This window comes from Doryrhamphus excisus, chromosome 20 (genome assembly GCF_030265055.1).
Source record: "Doryrhamphus excisus isolate RoL2022-K1 chromosome 20, RoL_Dexc_1.0, whole genome shotgun sequence".
In the NCBI taxonomy this organism is placed as follows: domain Eukaryota; kingdom Metazoa; phylum Chordata; class Actinopteri; order Syngnathiformes; family Syngnathidae; genus Doryrhamphus; species Doryrhamphus excisus.
In genome coordinates, this window is record NC_080485.1 from 10,188,692 (window position 1) to 10,211,841 (window position 23,150).

The 23,150-nt window shown below is 41.8% G+C and overlaps 1 protein-coding gene and 1 long non-coding RNA gene across 2 annotated transcripts in view; one reads left to right on the forward strand and one right to left on the reverse strand.

The window, feature by feature from the left end:
* The window catches only part of cdh5 (cadherin 5), a 39,708-nt gene extending 20,618 nt beyond the window's left edge, over positions 1-19,090 (forward strand). The window contains exons 10-15 of the mRNA XM_058059063.1: positions 21-130; positions 677-779; positions 9,180-9,310; positions 9,396-9,510; positions 12,669-12,801; positions 14,264-19,090. Of these exons, the coding sequence (XP_057915046.1) occupies positions 21-130; positions 677-779; positions 9,180-9,310; positions 9,396-9,510; positions 12,669-12,801; positions 14,264-14,645 (974 nt within the window). The 3' untranslated portion in view covers positions 14,646-19,090. The remainder of the gene's footprint in view (positions 1-20; positions 131-676; positions 780-9,179; positions 9,311-9,395; positions 9,511-12,668; positions 12,802-14,263) is intronic.
* The window catches only part of LOC131108219 (uncharacterized), a 113,596-nt gene that overhangs the window by 55,737 nt on the left and 34,709 nt on the right, over positions 1-23,150 (reverse strand). The window contains exon 2 of the long non-coding RNA XR_009120432.1: positions 14,731-14,853. This is a non-coding gene — a long non-coding RNA (uncharacterized LOC131108219). The remainder of the gene's footprint in view (positions 1-14,730; positions 14,854-23,150) is intronic.

Consider the following 23,150-nt stretch of genomic DNA (forward strand, 5'->3'; position numbering starts at 1 on the left):
TTGTCCATTGCTGATTGCAGGTTTGGAGTCGTTTGTCAAAGTGAACATCATCGTCGAGGACGTCAATGACAACAAGCCCGAACTGGCTGTGGACGAGATCTTTGTCTGTGAGAGCGACACCGCAAAGACAGTACGTTTTGAGAATCTGCTGATGGCTTTGTAAACTTTAATTTCCCATAATTACAGAGAAATACAAGGTTTTTTATGTTTATTCTAAGATCTAAAGAGCTGGTTAATGATGTCAATGGAGTTGGGAGCACAGTAACACAGAAAAGGCTCCGCTGCAAATGCTCCCTGCTCAAAAACACCTAAGCACACACCTAGCACAATGACTCAGGCAAGGCTGAGAAGAATGTGATGTGGTCACATGAGACCGAAGTCCAGTTCTTTGGTTTCATGTGTCATCAAGGCAGAGAAATACTGAATACGAGCCCAGCAACAATAATGTTTCCTTGACCAAAATGACCTCCATAACCTCCTGAGATGCATGCAACCCTGGTGAACCAATCACAACGGAGTGGGCATACCCACAAATGGGACTTGAAGCGTTTGGGTCTGAAGCAGGAAGTCCATGGAAACACTGCAGAACATCTGACCTCTCTGCCATGTTAAAAACAACGTTTTGCTTACTTCTCCTATTTTCCCAGCAACAAACATTCAATGTTTCTTCCATCAGGTGATCGGGACTCTAAGAGCCACCGATAAAGACGACCAGCCAGCCTCCTTTACCTTCAGCCTAGCCAGTCCCAGCTCCAACTTCTCCATCAGAGACTTTGGCAGTAAGTCATACTCGTCTTCTTCTTCTTCTAAACATTGCATGGCCCTTTGTGGACCTGCTAAACCTGAAGAAATAGCCCACTGACATTTTTATATATATTCTAACTTTGTAAAAAGGCTAAAGTTAATTTTATTGCAAATATTGATCAGAAATCAGAGGAGAAGGCGTTAGAGGTGGTGAACAAGTCATATACACGCATGAAATGCTCTACAAGCTGACCAATCACAGCCTTTTAAGTCCATGAAGTTATGTTTTTTTTTCTTGGAGGTACACGTCACATTCCGCAAAAGGTTGTGCATAGGGAGGAGCAAGGCGGTTTAGCGTACGCTAGTGCCTCGACACACTAGCATTATGCAAACTCAACAAAATGCTACAAAATGTGTACTTGGAGAGCAGTATTCCATGCAAAAAAAAAAACGCGTACAAGTTCTGCCGCCGCCGCCCCTTGTTGCTATGCAACCCCTCCGACTCCAATTTTCAGCGCCGCTCTTTTTAAGTTGAAGCCATTTAAACTTCTAAAACACCCGCTTTGGTTCTGCCAAACCTGACGAGGGATTTGGAAGCTGTCTGGTGGGGTAAGTGTTGTCTGGAGCTCACAGCAGCAAATATTGGACATAATGAGAGCAGGACTGTGCCTGTCAGTCTAGATGTAGTTGTTAAAAACAACCGCAGGAATGAAAAAATGTTCGAAAAAAAGACGTTTGGGGACACTCTTACAGCTCACCAGGCTGAATAACTGCTACAAAGTTGATATCAGTTCATTAATTCTTACTGTTTATTTGGACTATTTTAACTTTAATATTCAGTATTTACTATTTATTTTCAAACCAAAGAGTGTCACCACCATTATGATCAAAAACCAGTATCACCTAAAGTCAAACTTAAATTGAGAGATTAGAATTAGACCATAGCACACAGGCCTCACAGCTAGGAGACCCGAGTTCGATTCCACCCTCGGCCATCTCTGTGTGGAGTTTGTATGTTCTCCGCATGGACTCCGGTTTCCTCCCACATTCTAAAAACATGCTAGGTTAATTGGCGACTCCAAATTGTCCATAGGTATGAATGTGAGTGTGAATGGTTGTTTGTCTATATGTGCCCTGTGATTGGTTGGCGACCAGTTCAGGGTGTACCCCGCCTCTCACCCGAAGACAGCTGGGATAGGCTCCAGCATACCCGCGACCCTAGTGAGGATAAGTGGCATAGAAAATAGATGGACGGATGTATAGGCAATAAAATAAAAAAAAATATTTTGAACATTTCTGGCTTCTCTGTTGGACAAGAAGCCATCATTCCTGTTCAAACTGATTGTAGAAAACATTCTGAATCGTAAGAAAGTTTAATGGAGGCCAATTATGGTGCATGAATCAAATGGATGTTTTTCTATTTAGAGCAATGCAATATTGATTGTGTAACATTATAAGCTAGCTAAACATTGGGCCTGAATAACCGCTTTCCTCTTGTAAAATGTATTGGTAATGGAGCCGTTAGCATGTAGGCTACACAGTCAAATCGACTGTTCTCCCCGTGCATGTGTGGGTTTTCTCCGGGTACTCCGGTTTCCTCCCACATTCCAAAAACATGCTAGGTTAATTAGCGACTCCAAATTGTTCATAGGTATGAATGTGAGTGTGAATGGTTGTTTGTCTATATGTGCCCTGTGATTGGCTGGCTGGCGACCAGTCCAGGGTGTACCCGGCCTCTCACCCAAAGACAACTGGGATAGGCTCCAGCACCCCCTAGTGAGGATAAGCTGTAGAAAATGAATGAATGAATTAGACCACATTGCCTTATGGTTGATCTTATTTCCAGAAGTTTCTCAACAAAGTTACATTGAAATACAATAATGGCGAATACGGGTGTGTCTAACATCGTGGTCAGTGAGTGTACATCCACCGCAGTAAATAAGTGTGTGACGTTAACGTCTGAATGCAACGCTCCACTCAGTCTTACGTCAGATCTCAACTCAGGACACAGAAACGTCCGGATCCAAAAAGGCCTTTTGATCATCGAACAATCCCATAATAAGATGAAAGGCTAAGGAAAAGAGTTCCCAAGTGTTCTCATCAAATATTAAAGGTGTGAAAAGATGAAAGCATGAAACATTCAGGTGAAGCGTTGCTCTTTAATCCAAGTCAAAGCTGAAATAACACAGCACGTTCCAGAAAGATAAACAGGAAGGGGAAAGAAAAAGGCGGCCTCATCCATTTCCTGTGCGCTGGCGCCCGCGGGCGCTGACATGCTGAACTGATGACGGAGAGAAGACAGATGAGGATGATTTTGGAGAAAAAGATAAAAGCAGGCCGGAGGGAGGAGAGATGCGGATTAGGAGAGATGGAGTACACTAGAAGAAGAACTCCAAAGGAAGAGTGACCAGGAAAGACGGATGAACAAGCGCCATAACAACCAGAACGGCCATGATGAGACCTCCGCCAAGGCTTAAGTAAACACAGTAACAGTAGTGGCTCAGGCGGTAAAGGTCGACATGGATCCATCCATCCATGTGTCATGTCAAGATGCTGGTGATTACATTGCAGCTAGGACACCAGGGTTCAATTCCACTCTCGGCCATCTCTGTGTGGAGTTTGCATGTTCTCCCCGTGCATGCGTGGGTTTTCTCCGGGTACTCCGGTTTCCTCCCACATTCCAAAAACATGCTAGGTTAATTGGCGACTCCAAATTGTCCATAGGTATGAATGTGAGTGTGAATGGTTGTTTGTCTATATGTGCCCTGTGATTGGCTGGTCACCAGTCCAGGGCTCTCCAATTTGTTGTTTTTCTTTCCTGGTTTCAAGTTCAGTCTGTACAATGCATATAAATAAATAGATATTATCAGTTTCTTCATAATATTTCAAATTGAGTGTACAGCTTTTATAGCAATATTATAAATTTACTATCCATTGAAAATGCATCGGCTACACGGTGGTCGAGTGGTTAGCACACAGACCTCACAGCCTGGAGACCAGGGTTCAATTCTCCGGGTGGGTTTTCTCCGGGTACTCCGGTTTCCTCCCACATTCCAAAAACATGCTAGGTTAATTGGCGACTCCAAATTGTCCATAGGTATGAATGTGAGTGTGAATGGTTGTTTGTCTATATGTGCCCTGTGATTGGCTGGTGACCAGTCCAGGGCGTACCTCACCTCTTGCCTGAAGTCAGTTGGGATAGGCTCCAGCACCCCTAGCGACCCTCGTGAGGAAAAGCGGTAGAAAATGAATGAATGAGGTGTGCCTTAGGTTGGCCACAATAAAAGGCCACAACAAAATGTGGAGTTTCGCTGTACTGGAGATGCTCTGGTGTGACCCCCATTTTTTATCATACCCATCCAGAGCATTACAAACATCTTGCTAGCTTCAAAATGGCACCAATAAAATACCCCCCACATAGTATGTGTGCTGCCCATACTATAACCCCACTGCCACTATCGGTTACTTCATCTACAACACAGGTAAATATTATTGCATTGATGGCATACACAGACATAACATGACCACAAGCATCACCTCATGTTGCAGGATGCAACAATCTGTACACAATTCCTGGCAGCTGAAAACATCTCAGTACCCGACACATCACCCACTGAGCATGTTTGGAATTCCTCTGTATTGGTGTACAAAGTATTAAAATGGTCACATCAGATACTGACAGATTCTTGAATCCATCCAGACTTCCCCACCAATACAGTTAAACTGCATATTTTGGAGTGGCCTTTTATTGCGGCCAACCTAACTCACACCTGTGCAATAATCATCAGTATCTTGACACGCCACACCTGTCGGGTGGATAGATTATCAATCACCAATGATGAATGCTCACTCACATAGGTTTAGAGAGATTTATGAACAATATTTGATTTATTTTATTTTGGAGTTCAGCTTATGGAAATGTAGTGTAGCTAATGTTGATGGTCTGGCATGCATATTACAGTATTTTTACTTGTGTATGTACTGTACATCTGCGTGGACAGGAAGCGTTTTGATAGCTTAGTGTAAAAAGTAAAGTCGGAATTAAGGCTCAGTAAAAAACACACAGTTGTCCAGAAAGTAAAATGCTGCAAAAGATGGAGAGGAGGTGGGACGGACATGAGGGAGAAGCGCAACATTTTGACAAGTGCACAAAGTCCCAACTTTCCCACCTGAAACATCATGTGACAGCACCACTTAACACTCAGTTTACACACGCAGACGCAGCCCGAGCTGCAAAGTGAAGGCCTGTAAAATATTCATGCTGAACAAGCCTGCTTTCATCACCAACCCCAGTCAGAGTCGCCCCAAATAACACCCCCAAACACCCGCCTTTCCTCACTCTGCTACAGCAGTAAAGTGACAGCCGCCGGTGTTTGGCCTTGGCGACGACATGGAGCTCGTTGCATTAGTGGCAGACGGATGTGCTGAGACGGCGGAGACAGTGAAGAGTTGGGAGGAGAAGAGCTAATGAGATTTTGAGAGAGGGAAGAAAAGAAAGTAGAGGGGATAGCGTGACAATCCAGGGAGACATCCACGACGGTCTAGTCAAACAAAGACGACGCGGTGGAGAAGACTATAGGGATGAAGGAGGGGTTTGCATCTTTTATTGAGATAGTTAAGACTTCATGTGGATGCAATGTTACCGTCACTCACTGCACCAACATGGCTTCTTCCTCACCCACTCATTTGTTTATATTTGTTTATTGAAATGAGCGCTGCACGATGGACGAGTGGTTAGCACGCAAACCTCACAGCGAGGAGACCAGGGTTCAATTCCACCCTCGGCCATCTCTGTGTGGAGTTTGCATGTTCTCCCCGTGCATGCGTGGGTTTTCTCCGGTTTCCTCCCACATTCCAAAAACATGCTAGGTTAATTAGCGACTCCAAATTGTCCGTTAGATATGAATGTGAGTGTGAATGGTTGTTTGTCTATATGTGCCCTGTGATTGGCTGGCGACCAGTCCAGGGTGTACCCCGCCTCTTAGGACGGCTATGGTTTAAGTCGGCATATTCACGTTCTAAAGATCATCTGCTGTGATTTACAAGTGTCCCTGAAGGCAGCGGCAACTTGTGTCAGAGGAGTTATGCCATGCACCTGAATGCACCATTTTAGAAAGAGCTAGAGCAACACCATTCACACTCACATTCATATCTATGGACAATTTGGAGTCGCCAATTAACCTACAAATAGGGGCAACCATGCCAGTGATTTAAAAAACAGTTTTATGATTTTTTTAAATCCTCAACATCTTTTATAGAAAGGGGGTGGGGGACCTATGAACTTAAAAAAATCTATGTAGTCTTAGAAGCCTTTACTGTTGCTTATTAATAATTTAGTAGGAATAAGCACAATACACAAAGTGGAAAATGATTATCTACAGATTGTCTACACCAGGGGTGCTCACACTTTTTCAGCATGCGAGCTACTTTTAAAATGACCGAGTCAAAATGATCTACCCACAACAAAAATGCAAAACATCTATTTATTTTCAAATGTATTGAGGATTATTTGTACGTACAATGTATGTTGATGTACCTTACATAACCAAATGAGCCAATATTGCAAAACACACATAATTAACTATTAACATTTTTTGTAATTACCTGAGTTTACTTTGATGACTTGCACTGAATTGAACCAGCCAGGGATGCATAGTCCGGACAGTAGCTGCTGATAGCCAGCCTCAAGCACACTTCCAAATGTTTATCAGTCATGGATAATATCCGTATCACAATATCCGTATAATATTCCATATCCGTATGGAAGTGATATGTTTTTGCCTTTTTACTTGGTCCAGCTCCTTCACTCATTTTAGTGACCATAAACTTTGGCGAGGGCTTTAAAATCTCGCAATTCGCCGACTAGCTTAGCACTTTGCATCGTTGTTTACGCATGAGCGGTGACCTAAAGGTCAAAATTCAGTTGTCATCTGATTGGTTGTCCTGTATGTCAATCAAGTAACGGGGATGGATTATAGGCTGACATCGTAAGTTCTGCTGCACTTAGAGACGTTGTTTGATTTGATTGGTCGCCCGAAGGGCAACATTCAGTTGTCATCTGAATGGCTGCCCTGTATATCAATCAAGTGACGGCATTGATGCTGGGATGATATTTTTGTAATGTCACGCCGCGATCGACCAGCGATCGACCAGTACCACCCCCGCGATCGACCGGTAGCTCGCGATCGACTTAATGAGCACCCCTGGTCTACACAGTAAATGAGTTAAAATACACTCGATTTGCCTCTGCATGCTGGTTGGTACACGCTCTCAACTGAGATGATTGCATTTCAACGGGGTCAGAGGGCGAACTTAGCACTTTTGATAGTCGTCTCATGCTGTCAGAGCGTTGGACCAAAAAAAAAAAAAAGTCCAAACAGCTGCCTGAACTGAGAAGGTCCACTGTTTTTGTTAAAGCAACCACAAAGGCTGACCTTTCACCTTCACGGACCATCTACGCGATTACCAACGTCATTTGACCTCTTCAATTGCTCTCCAGATGTAACTGAGAATGCATCTTCCTTATATGGAAAGAGACAATCTTTGGAAATTAGAAGAATTACAAAGTAAGTAAGGTTTTGCAAGTAAATGCAAAAACCCAAATGCAGTATTTCGATAAAAAAGTCAGTTTACTGCAAATCTAGTTCCTAAATCTGGACAATAATTCTTACAATGTGATGTTTACATTTAAAAATAAATAAATAAAGTAAGGAGTGATCGGATGATTTATGTTCAAATGTCAACACAACTGTTTCTATGAGTCCAAATAAGTTAAGAGTGAACACCGGGGTTCTTTCCTGTAATTGTTGCTTTTGGAATTCCTCAAGTGATTGTACATTGTGGAAAAAGGTCTCAGAGCAGGAAGCTTGCCTGGTGGACTTTTGACAGATGGCTTCATTGTTAGAAAAGCCTGAAGTTTTACGTTGGACTATTGGTTTGGTTGTTTTCTTTCAAAAGACCTATGTTATACTATGTTTCACCTATTGTAAATAAGTCTCAGACATCCCACAATAGTGTATTGGAAGTGTCTTTTTCCATGTCTGTGTCTAAGAAGCGCTATTGTGCAATGAATCTACTTAGTAATGGATGCTATATACGGGTATCACATACAACAATGGAACATTTAGGAGTTGGACAGGAAGACACAAATGTCAGCATAGCCACGTGAGCTACAATCAAATTGTAACAGAAGCATCCGCCAGGTCAGCCTATTTGCTGAAGAAAAACAAAATGATCCAAGTTGTCTTAGAGGGGGCTTCGCCTCTTATCCGAGTAGGCTTCATCCGCTCAAAGACAAGGTGGGATACAAAGGACAGCTCTAGACTTCTCAGACAACCTGAACAGTCCAGTTGAGATAGATTCAATCCCTGAGAATACAATGACCTGGATGAATGAGAATATTCACAGGGAAAAATGATCCGACTTCCTCCCACGTTTGTAGCTGACTGACAGATAGTTGGCTGCATGATAAGATGTGTAGCAAAGCCTGTTTTAAGTTGTGGGTGTAATGGACTTATTAGCTTTATTAGGTTTTCTTTTGTCAGTCAAATGAGACAAAATCAGTCTCGACGGTAAGCCATATGCAAATTTATTCTTCCCACCTTGCAATAAAGGAGAGATCATTCAACAAGGCAAGGTTTATATTATTAGCCTTAAACGTTTTTTGAGGTAGCGTTCACTCATTCATTCATTTTCTACCGCTTGTCCTCAGGAGGGTCGCGGGGTAATACGTGTATGTATATATATATATATATATATATATATATATATATATATATATATATATATATATATATATATATATATATATATATATATATATATATATATATATATACTGTCACAAATTACGACCTACATAACCAATGCCACGCCCGATATTCCTCCACATGTATAGCATCACACACGAGCATGAGTCTTAAAAAGGTGACCATAGGGGTGTTAGTTCATGTCTAGGAGGCTCTAATAATGTTCATTCATTTTCTACCGCTTTTCCTCACAAGAGTCGCGGGGGTGCTGGAGCCTATCCCAGCTGTCTTCAGGCGAGAGGCGGGGTACACCCTGGACTTGTCGCCAGCCAATCACAGGGCACATATAGACAAACAACCATTCACACTCACATTCATACCTATGGACAATTTGGAGTCGTCAATTAACCTAGCATGTTTTTGGAATGTGGGAGGAAACCGGAGTACCCGGAGAAAACCCACTCATGACTCTACACATTTCCTCCCACATTCCAAAAACATGCTCGGTTCATTGGCGAGTCCAAATTTTTGCCCGAAGTCAGCCAGGATAGGCTCCAGCATACCTGCGACTCCTTATGAGGATTAGTGGCATGGATGGGTGTCATGAAAAGACATGAAGTGGACCAAACAAGAAATGGAGATTATGCTGTTTGATGCTATATTAATACATAATTTGTGTGTGTTCAGACAACACAGCAGACGTCCTGGTGAAACAAGGCCCCTTCAACCTGGATGACCCCCATGAGTACAGCGTGGACGTGAGCATTAGTGACGGCGGACGCCCCATCCAGACCAGCATCACCAAACTTGTCATCAAGGTCGTATATATGATGTTTGTGTATAACGTACTAGATAAGATATATATCATACTAACAATGTCATTCAACGGCTCGTTTGTTGTAGGCATGTCGATGCGATGCCAGGAGGATTCCCACACAGTGTAAGGCCGTGGCTCAGAAGATGGGAGTGAGCGTCCATGTGCTCATCGCCATTCTTCTCTGCATTCTCACCATACTTGGTAAGCTGACATTCAAGTGTATGGATGATGTCTTGTGCTCATTCTCAAATGAGTGAAAAATATTCCATTCCGAAAATATCACTTCAAACTAAAATTGCATTCAAAATTGCACTCATTTGCTTGGATCGGTGACCACTTCCACACTTGGCACCAATGCAAGTGGTCTCAAACAGTAAAAAAAATCCTTACTGAATGTTCATTGGTTCTAGCTTGGTACGTGTCTTGTGGTTGGTAATGTATAAATGACTACATGACACGGTTTCACACTCGTAACATAAAGGCAGACGTCTGATTCACAGACTAGGATGCTTTTGTGTGGAACCTGCCCCCCCCCCCCGATCCCGGTGTTGTTGGTTTAATGAATAATTCAGCCAAGGATGCGAAAATAAAGCCCGCAGTTGCGAGCATTCTCTTTGATACCTTCGCTCCCCCTGCTGCTTTAGCTTGTCCTTTCCACGGCGAGAAAAAAAAACAAAAAAAAAAACACACGTCAGGTCGGATGAGAGGCGGGACAGTGATTGGCGGCCTTGTGAGAAGCATGAGAGGAGGAACTTGGAGATAAAGACAGCAAGGAGGGGTAGATGAGGGAGATAGTGATGGCTCAGGAGAAAAGATGGTCTGAGAGGCAGACAGAAGGAGGTTAAAGGACGGGGAGTGGTGACAAGGTGGATTGTGGGAAAAGAGTGGGAAGAATAGGAGTGGTAATGAGGAGAGTTTATCAGCACTTTAGGTGCCGTCTGCTTATCAAATGGCACCAAACACTCAACTTATTAACTATTAATACACTCCTTCTCTATCCAGATCTCCGTTTTTTCTCCTTCTTCTTCTCTCCCGCCGGGCCTCCTCGGCTTTATCAAAATGCCTTCAACGCAGGCCAGATTAACTATTTAATGCACTTGTCATTATCTGCCATGATGGCCTGGAGCAATTTAAGCGCTACCACTCCCCGTTCACTTTTTCTCACCACAAGACGCGTTTGACCCTCCGAAAAGAACAGTTTCTCACTCCACAAAGAAAAGGAAGTCTTCCCTTTTTTTTTCCCCCCTCTTCTCTAAGTCTGATATCTGGCGGGCTTATTAAACTGCAGAGCATGTGTTGTAAAAGATTAATCTGTTGCTTTCCCATGCAAACTTAAATGAGTCCCACTCGCTCTCTCCTAAAAGGCATGGCTAATGCCGCACGTCCAGAGAGAGAGACAGAGGTTCACATCACAGCCCCCGAGAGCTTGCCGCCTTAATCTAATGTCACATGCTTCCTTCACTTCCTCTCTCCTTGTCTGTATTCTCGGGGTTTTGTCCCATTTCCTTCACTTCCTTCGTCCTTTTGGAACCTTCTCCTCCTCCTCCTCCTCCGACAAGCTGGAATGGAACATAAGTGGAGTCTAGAGGGAAGTTCCTACAAAGTCATCACATGATCTTGATTGTCAGTTCATCTGCGTTACAGAATAATCCAACCTCGGCATCTGTTTTCAATTTTGATTATTCCCATTGGAAATAATAGAAGGATAAACTGTTTAGTGTCGATCAAATAAAATGCCATTTTAACTATGTAACTGTTAAACTGGGCAAATATAATGAATGCATTGAAAAAGAGTGCTGACAAAGCATTACCATACAAAGACATTGATTCGCCCCACTCGTTATTTGTCCTTAAACCTGATTGGACGTTAATAGATGCATTCAGTGAGGCAGATACTTTGGGAAAATATTCTGCCTACTTTGAACGGGCACAAATTTTACTCAAGTGTAGTATTTTCAAGTCATCAATCCGAGTCAAGTCCTGAGTCATCGATGTCAACATCCAAGTCAAGTTTTTGATGATATCGTCCAGACAAAGCTAAAGTCATCACAATTTTGACACAAATCTGATTCGATGCCAAGTCGTGTGCCACCACTTCTGGTATAACCCCAAGTCTAAAGTCATCAAAATTTTAACACAAATCTGATTCGAGGCCAAGTCGTGTGCTCCCACTTCTGGTATAACCCCTAACCTCAATCCAGTCATGAGTCAAGTCTACACATTTTACTCAAGTGTAGTATTTTTAAGTCATAAGTCCGAGCCAAGTCCTGAGTCATCGATGTCAACATTCAAGTCAAGTTGCAATTCTTTGATGATATCGTCCAGACAAGTACAAAGTCATCAAAATTTTAACACGAATCTGATTCGAGGCCAAGTCGTGTGCCACCACTTCTGGTATAACCCCTGACTACAATCCAATCATGAGTCAAGTCTACACATTTTACTCATTTGTAGTATTTTCAAGTCATCAGTACGAGCCAAGTCCTGAGTCATCGATGTCAACGTCCAAGTGAATATGCAAGTCTTGGATGATATTGTTCAGACAAGTCTAAAGTCATCAAAATTTTTACTTGAATCTGATTTGAGGCAAAGTCGTGTGCCACCCCTTCTGGTATAACTCCTAACCTCAATCGAGTCCTGAGTCAAGTCTAAACATTTGTCTACACATTTTACTGATGTGTAGTATTTTTCAAGTCATCAATGTCAACGTCCAAGTCAAGTTGCAAGTCTTTGATGATATCGTCCAGACAAGTCCAAAGTCATCAAAAATGTTCACTCGAATCTGATTTGAGGCCAAGTCGTGTGCTCCCACTACTGGTATAACCCCTAACCGCAATCCAGTCATGAGTCAAGTCAAGTCATGAGTTATACATTTACAGATAGATAGACAAATATTATAGCTAGGTAGATATTTTATCAACAACTCATTCCTCTTCCTCCTTCCCATCTTTGCCAAGTGCTTACTGTGGGTTTCCTGCCAGCTGAGTATCTTCCATTGCTGTAGGCAAACTTTGCAGACACCTTAAAACCATCCGTCGCTCATTTTGCCGCCTGTGTTTTCCAGGCTCGCTCCCTTGTTAGCGCGCCTTCCTCCTTTCTCGCTCACTTCCTGGCCCCATTCTCATTGCTGCCCTAATTTCTTCCCCCCCACATACACACATCGCTTTAGAAAGCCTTGCTGGCTTTCTCGTCGGCTGACCGCTTTAATCTTGCCAGCCAAAAGTTTTCATGTGCTGGTTAATTGCGTCGCACCAACTGCTGTCTGTCAAACATCTAACACTGCTGGAGAACTTTCCTTGTCTTCCAAGAATAAGAGCGAGTCTTCGCCCAAAACTGAACGCATCTGCTGTTTCTTTCAGTGATCGTGATTCTCTTTGTGATGAAGAAACGCTATCACAAGGATTCACTGGCCAATATGAAGAACAGCGGAGAGATTCACGAACAGCTGGTCACGTACGACGAGGAGGGGGGAGGAGAGATGGACACCAACGGGTATGTAGAATAAAAAAGATCACCTTCTTCTAATGTCATACACACTTTGTCCTGAAGAACAGCCATTTTTAGGATCGCAAATGCTTAATTTCGGCCATGAAAATGTACAATTTGCTTAAATATGCATATTTTTTAAAATAATAATAGACCATATAGTATTTGTTATGAAAAAACGTGTTAAAGTGAGGGACAACTGTAAGTCAAAGTTCGATTTCTGAATAGTTAGTTCAGCACCACACCTAAATTAGACTGTCATACACACTTTGTCCTGAAGAACAGCTATTTTTTAGGTTTGAAAATGCTTAATTTCGGCCATGAAAATGTACAATTTGCTTCAATATGCATATTTTTAAAAACAATAATAGACCATACAGTATTTGTTATGAAAATACGCATTAAAGTGAGGGACAACTGTAAGTCAAAGTTCGATTTCTGAGTAGTTAGTTCAGCACCACGCCTAAATTAGACTGTCATACACACTTTGTCCTGAAGAACAGCCATTTTTAGCATTGAAAATGCTTAATTTCGGCCATAAAAATGTACAATTTGCTTAAATATGCATATTTTAAAAAATAATAATAGACCATATAGTATTTGTTATGAAAAAACGCGTTAAAGTGAGGGACAACTGTAAGTCAAAGTTCGATTTCTGAATAGTTAGCTCAGCAGCATTAGCTTAGCATTAGACTCACCATAGAAAAAATAGAAATAATATATATAAATTATAATATATAATATATATATATATAAATAATATATATAAATAAATATATATGATTATTATATTATACTATATTATATTGAAGCATATTTGACATCTTTGTCTAAATGAAGTATTTTCAAGCATAAAAGTGGCTGAATGAAATAAAAGACAAGGCGCATTCATAGACAATGTGATGACATGTACTATTCTACACCGGTCACTAGGTGGCAGTGATATTACTGTAATGTTTAGTGAAACGCACAAGCACCAGACGTTATTTTTTTATTTATTGCGAGTTTAATTTATCTCAAAACAGCGGTAGCGGAACCCAAATGACTTTCAAGCTAATTACCGCAGATTGTTTGTGCAATATTTGATGCCTCTTATTGAGCTTCTTATCAATATTTATTCCCCGACTTGTTCATGCGAGACACTTTGTACTTGAAGGAAAAGCCGTATTAAAGTGTATTAAACCTCCTCTTGTTCGCAGTATTTATCTCCTGGGCTGCGTCCCATAATTTTCTGACCCAGTTTAGTTGAAAGGAATCATTAATGTTTGATGTAATCTGAATCTAATCTAATGTGAAGCATCTTAAAAAGCGCACGGCTAAATACACGGCTCATTCTGTGCGGAAATAGCACCTATGATTGCAATCAAATATCTCCTTATTGGTTATTAAGTTTTTTTGCTGGATGTTGTCATGTATTATTCCTGGTTTAGGCCCCGCCTTTGTAATATCTGAGTCTCTCTTTGCTCAGGTATGATGTCTCCATTCTGACATCGGCGTTCCACGATGGCTCGCTTCTCCGCCACCCGGATTGCCACCCCCACCCGTCCCTTTACGCCATGGTCCAGAAGCCCCACCCGCACCACGGCCAGCCCTCCGCCTGCAAGGGCGACATGGCGGCTATGATCGAGGTAAAGAAAGACGAGGCGGACCACGACAGGGATGGCTTCCCGTACGATACGCTGCACATCTACGGTTACGAGGGGCCAGAGTCCATAGCGGGGAGCCTCAGCTCTTTGGGAAGTTCCTCCAGCGGCTCGGACTCGGATTACGACTTCTTGAGCGACTGGGGCCCCAGGTTCAGGACCCTGGCTGAGCTGTATGGCGTGGACGAGCGTGACTACTACCACTAATAGTCTTCTGGGGAACATGCCGGAATACTGAACAGCCATGTACACACACACACACACACACACACATTAAGACACAACAACTGACCTTGATGGTGTCAGTATTGTTTCTGGACGAGGAGCTTGGAGAAATCTGGAAGCTCTACCAAGACGTCCAATCAGATATAAGGATGTCACAGGAGGGGGAGGGGCTTCCTCATTTGACGATTGCCTAGAAGGGAGCAGCCAATCAGAGTTGAGGTCTGAGCAGTTTGTGTGCCATTTTTTTAATTTTGTACTTTTTCTTTTAATCTGTACATCAACACATTTAAATGTATAATCCACAAAATAAGAAGAGTGTTGGACAAAAAAAAATAAAAAAAAACAGTCTTCGCTACACATCTTAAAATACTGTCCACCTAAAAGGGGAACGCTTGGAATACACTATTGTGAAACTTAATTAAAATAGCTAAAAATACTCCAACATTTGCTCTTACCAATATAGGCTCCCCAAATTATCGACAATTTTTGAATTTGTGTTTTTTTTGGTGTAAAAAAAAAATATTTAAACCAAGAAATTAGAAGCTGGTGGTTTATTAACGGTGTTAAACAACCTGGTTGATACTGAAAAGGAACAAAAACAAAGACTGGAATTTTACATTTTTAAGTCTATTTTTAAGAGTTTTTCCTGCCTTTTTAATCCAAATATTTATCTTTTTAAAGTTTTATCCCTTTCTTTTGCCAACGAACCGTAGTAATAGTCAGAACTAAATCAACAGTCCATCAGGCACCATTGCACGTTTAGCAGCATTCTGAAAAAAAGTAAAGCAAAACTACTCTGAATGTTTTCTCCAAAAGCCAAGCAGTGAATGAGGAGTCATTTTCCAGTCGAGCCATTCGCTCCAATTTGTCATTTTATCTGCGGCGAGTAAGTCAGCGAGCAGAGAGAGGAAGAAAAAGGAAGAAAAAAAAAAAAGAAGAGCTTTGTTTGACATGAGCCATCATCACGGTTATTGTTGTGTTGAAAGCTCAACTCTCAGAGGCCTCGTCTCAGTGAAGTCCTCTGTACAACTCAGGAAGCTCACGGATGCGCCAACAACTTTAACCTCTCATCCTTCTGGCTACTGTCAAGCTTGTGGAATCAAACCCCCACCTTCCAAAAAAATGGACATTTGCTGAATAGATTTATTTGGAAAAATACGTACATTCTAAAATAAATCAGTTCAAGTTTTCTATGGCCTTTATATTTTGAAAATACGATTTAATAAGATAAGTCACAAATAAAATATAAAAATAAAAAATAAAAATAGTAAAAAAATAAATGTTTTAATGGGAATAAAATACAAATATTAGAATGAAGTCATAATGTTAAAAAAAGTCATAATACTATGAGAAGTACTGTGAAATATCGTAATACAGAAACTACAAGAAGTGAGTTTAAATATTCGTACATTTGAAAAACAGCAGAAATTGATAACACAAGCAGGAGAGAAAAGGTTCATCATAAAAATACAATCATTCAAGTCCAAAAAAGACGTTGCAGCTGAGTGCAAACCTTGTCATGCACAGGTGTCAGTGGTGTCAGTGGTGGTAGAGATGTGTAGAAGGTTTAATAACCATCCTCATTGTGCGTTTGAAGCATGAGGAGCACACAGGAAACTCCCATAAGGACGGCAAAAAGGTCTGGGGAGCTTTGGGTTTATATAAGGTGTTAAAAGGCAAATGTGTCGCCCCCCAATTTCAATGCAGTTGAAATGAAGATGCAGTGAGTCTTATGTTGTTTTGTTTGTTAGCATGATTACTACTTTAGCCATATACATAAAACTCTGAGGAAGTACCAGGTATGGGCCAAAGAAAATTCTAATCCCGTTCTTGCAGATAAAGGTATCACGGTTATTTGTTCCAGATTGAATTTCTTCATAGTTCTGGCAAAAAAAAAAGTGTTTACAATGTGCTAAATACTTTTTAAAAACATGATTAGAGCTGGGGCGGCACGGCGGTCAAGTGGTTAATGTGCAGACCTCACAGCTAGGAGACCAGGGATCAATTCCACCCTCGGCCCGTGGAGTTTGCATGTTCTCCCCGTACATGCGTGGGTTTTCTCCGGGTACTCCGGTTTCCTCCCACATTCCAAAAACATGCTAGGTTAATTGGCGACTCCAAATTGTCCATAGGTATGAATGTGAGTGTGAATGGTTGTTTGTCTATATGTGCCCTGTGATTGGCTGGCCACCAGTCCAGGGTGTACCACGCCTCTCGCCCGAAGACAGCTGGGATAGGCTCCAGCACCCCCGAGACCCTCATGAGGAAAAGTGGTAGAAGATGAATGAATGAATGATTAGAGCCCTCTAGACATGGAATAACATCCCTATAGTCACTTTTACATTAGTATTACCCAATATAGCCGATATAGTCAGAGAAAATAAGTAATTTAAGACAGTTTATCTTGTACGGGAGTAGAATGATGATGGACAGGTTTTGACGTTGGGGGTTCCGAGTTGAGGTTTAGCTTATTGTGGGCTATGGCAGCAACAGTCGACTGTGTTGTTATTATGATGATGCTGATTATCATTAAGTTCATATTATTGCGCCTGTTGTGCAGTAATATGAACCTGCAGTAAAAGCTAGTTGTTGATCAAGTCTGGTGCTTGTATCACTGGACAATTACTGACACCTAGTGACCAATGTGGAGTACTACACTCACAAGTTGAACGGCAGTTTTAATAGCTTTGGAATAGGATTTGATATATTCCCTTTCCGCCCTGTGATTGGCTGGCGACCAGTCCAGGGTGTACCCCGCCTCTCGCCCGAAGGCAGCTGGGATAGGCTCCAGCACCCCCCGCTACCCTCGTGAGGAAAAAGCGGTAGAAAATGAATGAATGAATATTCCCTTTCCATGTCCTTTTCCAATTAATCCAAGAATCCTGGAACCATTGATAATCCCGCCACAGGCCATTTTTCCACACTTAAAATTTCAAATTGAGATTGTTGGGATTGGTCTCCTTGTTGTTCTTGCTTGGAAGACCAAAACCGAGGACACAATAGCTGGAAGTCACATCAATCTTTTTCGGCATTCACGTGTGAACTTCCAGCACCGTCTTCCCTCCTCGAATCAACGCTAAAACCAAACATCGGAGTCATATTCCTGTCCAGAAGGAGGGAGGACGGGGGGGGGTTGTGCCCGCCTGTTCCTGCCGTGTGTTATTTATCTCTGGTGGGCCGACACATTGTCCTCACTTCCTGTTTGGTGGGCTTGACAAACAATCTTGGAGAGGAAGGCGAGGAGGTTGAAGGTTAAGAAGAAACAAGCATTAAGAGAACAATGTGGCCATTGGAAGCTTTCAATCACTGCGACACCGAAAAACATGTCTTAAAACCTTATGACCAATCGGAATATTTAGTTTTTTTTAACATTTATCACAAAAAAACCCTAAAATGTATTTTTCCATCACCTTCTACTCGACTTGTGTCTGTTTCTTCCATGCTTGTATTTATTTCCTAAGAAAATGGACCACAAAATGTTTTCTTTCAAGCTCAACCGCCTGATTTTGCTGCTGAATTCACTGCGTGGGACTTTAGAGCGAAAAGAAAATAAAACCTTTTTCAGCCAATTTATTCATCTACATTGTGAGAAGCAGATGGACAAATTGGGCCCCACATTCGTTTTCTGGGCCATTTCTGCTCCTTCATTTCAGATTTCACTTCGCAGGAAGTAAATATCTCAAAGTAAAAACTGAAAGTTGATTTTTGTGGTTGCAATTCCATCTTTTATCCAGTTTAATTGGGCTTTAAGTGCATTTACGTCACATTACGGCAACACCGGAGTCAGTATAAACAATAAAATGATATTCTTTGATGGTATATTCATGCTTCAGGTTGAAGGAAGGTGATTTTTACATTCATATTCACTGTCTCAGGTTGGGAACAGACACGTGTGTACACTAATAAATGACATATTTTCACTGTATTTTGTGCGTCACTGAAATGTACAGTATACAAAAATGTGCCTCTCCTTGTGATTTTGTTGTTTTTTTTATAAATACTGTATTTAAGCGACTATAAACTTGACAGCATCGCTTTTAAAAGTATAATTTGGATTTTGAGTCTTATGTGTTTTCACCAAAATAGTAGGAATTTGTAAAGAAAGTGAAGTCATTCATTTAATTAATCAATTCATTAATTATGGTGCTTTGCTTTTTGTATAAAATCCTACTCAATTCCAGTGGGAACGGCGTAAAGTAAAATAAAAAAAAAAAAACATTTCTTCACTGTGTTAACAGAGAAGACGTGTGCCTTCGTTCTTTCATGAAAATAATAGCAGAATTATTTTCTTTCTTTTTTTTTTGGATGCTGAACGCAATGTTTTATATATTGTTTTTATGGCGTATGCATAACAAATGACTTTTTATGACCTGACATTTTTGTAAGTGTAGAATAAAAAAAAAAAATAAACAAACTTGAAAATGTTTCATCTGGTGATTGACGTTAAATGTTTTTTGTTTTGAAAAGGCCGTAAAACATAAAGCATATTTTCAAGACATGAAAGGCTGCTTGATGGAAGAATATTTAACAATTCTAATGGCTTTAAAAACATTTGCGCATATTAAAGTGTTAAAGTTGGCTGAGCCGCATGATTTGTAGCAGGTTTTCATGTCGTCACTTCAAAGTTTGCGTGAAACCGAAGAAGAAAATGGGGCTGTGGCGTGTTTGAGACGTCTAAAGTTACACGGCGGGTGAAGATTGGCTCACTTCCTCTGAGGTTCAACGTCCCAAACAAACCGCGGGGCCGTTACCTTCACATTGACCTTTGACATGCAGGAAGTCTTCATGTTTCTTTAACCAGCAAAGACCTCCTTAAAGATGGGAGGTGTTGGACCTCTATGAGACGCCTTTGACTTGACCCGTCTAAGATTTAGTGAGAGCTTTGCTTCACAATGTGACAGAAATCATGTTTCCCTACGATGAACCACGGCTCACCCATTTTGGGGCAGCACTCGTGCAGCCCTGAAACAAATCCGCTACTGACAAAATGCTATACTATTCATTTACATTGCTGGCTACTCACATAATGAATACTATACTGACACAGTTATCCTGCTGCTCACTTGTGTTGCCAGATGTTTTGACAATAATGGCTTAATGTTGACCTATCCTCAGTGGAAAGTATGTACTGTACTCGTCTCCACCCTGAAGAAGGTGGAGATGAGTCCTGGTGTGACCGGCTGTCCTATTTTCAGGTTTCTTTTCTTGAGGGTTTTAATTGTGTGGTTTTTCTCATTTAGCAATGAAGTGATGTGTTTTTTCATCTTTTTAGTTTATTCATTCATTCATTTTCAGGGTCGCAGGGGTTGCTGGAGCCTATCCCAGCTGTCTTCGGGCAAGAGGCAGGGTACACCCTGGACTGGTGGCCAGCCAATCACAGGGCACATATAGACAAACAACCATTCACACTCACATTCATACCTATGGACAATTTGGAGTCGCTAATTAACCTAGCATGTTTTTGGAATGTGGGAGGAAACCGCAGTACCCGGAGAAAACTCACACATGCACGGGGAGAACATGCAAACTCAACACAGAGATGTGGAGAATTGAACTTGGGTCTCCCAGCTGCGTGGCCTTTTTATTCCCTTTTTAGTTTATTCATTTATAAACTTGGGTGACTTGATTTTCCCGCCTCCTGTGTCTTTATTATGTTAACCTGGGTGATAACACACAGTATATAGCAATCTTACTATCTAAAACAGGGGTGGGCAAACTGTGGACCGTGGGCCACATTAGGCCCACCAAGTGTCTATATCCAGCATACCGGGCATTTCCAAATTCCTTTTTTTTGTGGGCAAGACAACACACAATACCCATTTCCAAAAAAAAACTCATATAATTCCTGCCGCAAAGCATGCTGGGTAGCTTGTACTACTCTTTCTCTGCTGAATTGCAAAATATGCTGTCAGAGAAGTAAACAAAGAGGAGTTAACAATGGTTTATTGTTCACACTTCATATTGTTGTTGCAGCTGGACTACCCAGAATGCTTTGCGGACATTTGGAAGTAACACTTTTAAGTTATATGTTATGTTTAATGCTTAGTTGTTGATGTAAGCGAGGCGTTAAATAGCTTTGGATGTGTTGTGTTTGTTTTGTTGTTGTTTTGTTGCACCGTGAGCAAGTATGTTGTTATATATACACACACATAAACTATATGAGAGTCAAAAAGTGTGCCCACCCCAGCTATACATTATATATGATCTCTTTCAACCCAACTGGCCGATATCCGACAGAGTCTGCGTTCTGTTCGAGTTTTTTCCCCCCCCCGAGAAGGAGTTTTTCCTTGAGTGTTGCCAGGTTCTTGCCCATGTGGGGTTCTATTGGTTCTCTGAAATGTATGACGAGGTTTGATATCTTCTTCCTGTTTAAAGTGCCTTGAGATGACATCTGCTGTGATTTGGCCCTACATAACATAAAACTGGTTTTGACCATAAAAACTCAACGCATGCACTTGTTATTGAGTCTTGTGAAGTGGGAATTTTTGCAGGTTTTTGCGTCATGTACATCCATATCCATCGTGTTCAAATGCAGCATACATCTCTGAGTGGATTACATGCTGTCGTCATGTAAACAGCTCCTCCTGCATGGAAAAACATCCCGCTTCATATTCCCGTCTTTGATGAAGCTTCACAGGATTATTCACAGTGTCGGTGTAATCGCATCGGAGGATGACGCCTGCTCGCCTTTAACAGTGGCCGTTGTGCCGTCATGTCTTGTTTGACCATAGCGCCCTTGTTTAGCGTTAACGCCGACGCTGTGTTTTGGAGGGAATTTTGGGATGCGTATATCCGTGCGCTTTTTTGGCCGCCTTCCTGTAAGACATCTGTCGCATGTTGCCACCGAGCTCATAGCTTGAATAAAAGATGACAGAGGTGATTTGCTCCCACAGCACGGTTGCTTATTAGCTGCAAGATGGTGGAAAACATCCTGAAGTCACTTCCTGCTTTGCCTTAGGATGGGCCTTCGGAAATATTGGGAAGATTAACATTCATTCATTCATTCATTACTGCTTTTTTTCACGAGGGTTGCAGGGGGTGCTGGAGCCTATCCCAGCTGTCTTTGGGTGAGAGGCGGGGTACACCCTGGACTGGTGGCCAGCCAATCACAGGACACATATAGACAAACAACCATTCACACTCACATTCATACCTATGGACAATTTGGAGTCGCTAATTAACCTAGCATGTTTTTGGAATGTGGGAGGAAACCGGAGTACCCGGAGAAAACCCACGCATGCACGGGGAGAACATGCAAACTCCACACAGAGAAGGCCGAGGGTGGAATTGAACCCTGGTCTCCGAACTGTTCGGTCTGCGCGCTAACCACTCGACCGCCGTGCCGCCCGGGAAGATTAACATTCATTCATTCATTCATTTTCTACCGCTTTTCCTCACGAGGGTCGCGGGGGTGCTGGAGCCTATCCCAGCTGTCTTTGGGCAAGAGGCGGGTTATATAGACAAACAACCATTCACACTCACATTCATACCTATGGACAATTTGGAGTCACCAATTAACCTAGCATGTTTTTGGAATGTGGGAGGAAACTCCGCCGAGGGTGGAATTGAACCCTGGTCTCCGAGCTATGAGGTCTGCGCGCTAACCACTCAACCGCCGTGCCGCCCGGGAAGATTATTAATCAAATATTATTTGAATAATATAATGTTCTGCATACTAGAGACACAAAATAATATTTTTACTCCGAGACTAAAAGTGTATCCTTGCTTTGTTAAAAAAAAAAATACAGCAAAAACGTAGCAGAATTCTGAGGCTCAGCGCTAAACTACCCCACGGTAAATACAAAAATGACATACCAAAAGCTAGTAACACACCAACGTCACCTGCCTAGTACATATAGCTCCATTCGCTCAACAACAGGTTTACTTTCTGCTCTGCAAAAGATAAAACCCCAACAAATGCCCTTGTTTTACCAAAAGCACAAACAGCGAGCAAAAAGGAGTCCTGAGGATCAGAGCTAAACAAGCTCAAATTTAAATCTACAAGTCAAATGCATGGAAATAAACGGTGAAATATGACATACAGTATGCAAGAACAAGCTAACTTATCAAAGTTACTCATGCGCTAACTTGACCATCCCGAGGAACCTCATTCCATTCACTCAATATCGATCCACACTGGAGTCATTTTTGTACTTTCTTGGTTCAAAATGATCCCAAATTAAACCGTTTTACTTTCTGCTTTGGTAGCCAATAGCGATGCTACGATCGATGAGCCGATATCAGTGAAAAACGATGGTATCAATAAGAATGGTGCGACTTTAAACATGTCTATAAACACACGCCAACATCCATCAGCGCTGCAGTCCATGTATACATGATGTCTTTGTGACCAAAGCGGGCCAACATTGTTTGATGCTATCTCTTAAAAATAACACTCCTTTTCTCTCTTTCGTGGTGCTCCACTTCCTGTTTGGGTGCCTTTCGCTGCTGTGTCCTACTTGGAACGATGTTTTCCAATACATCGGA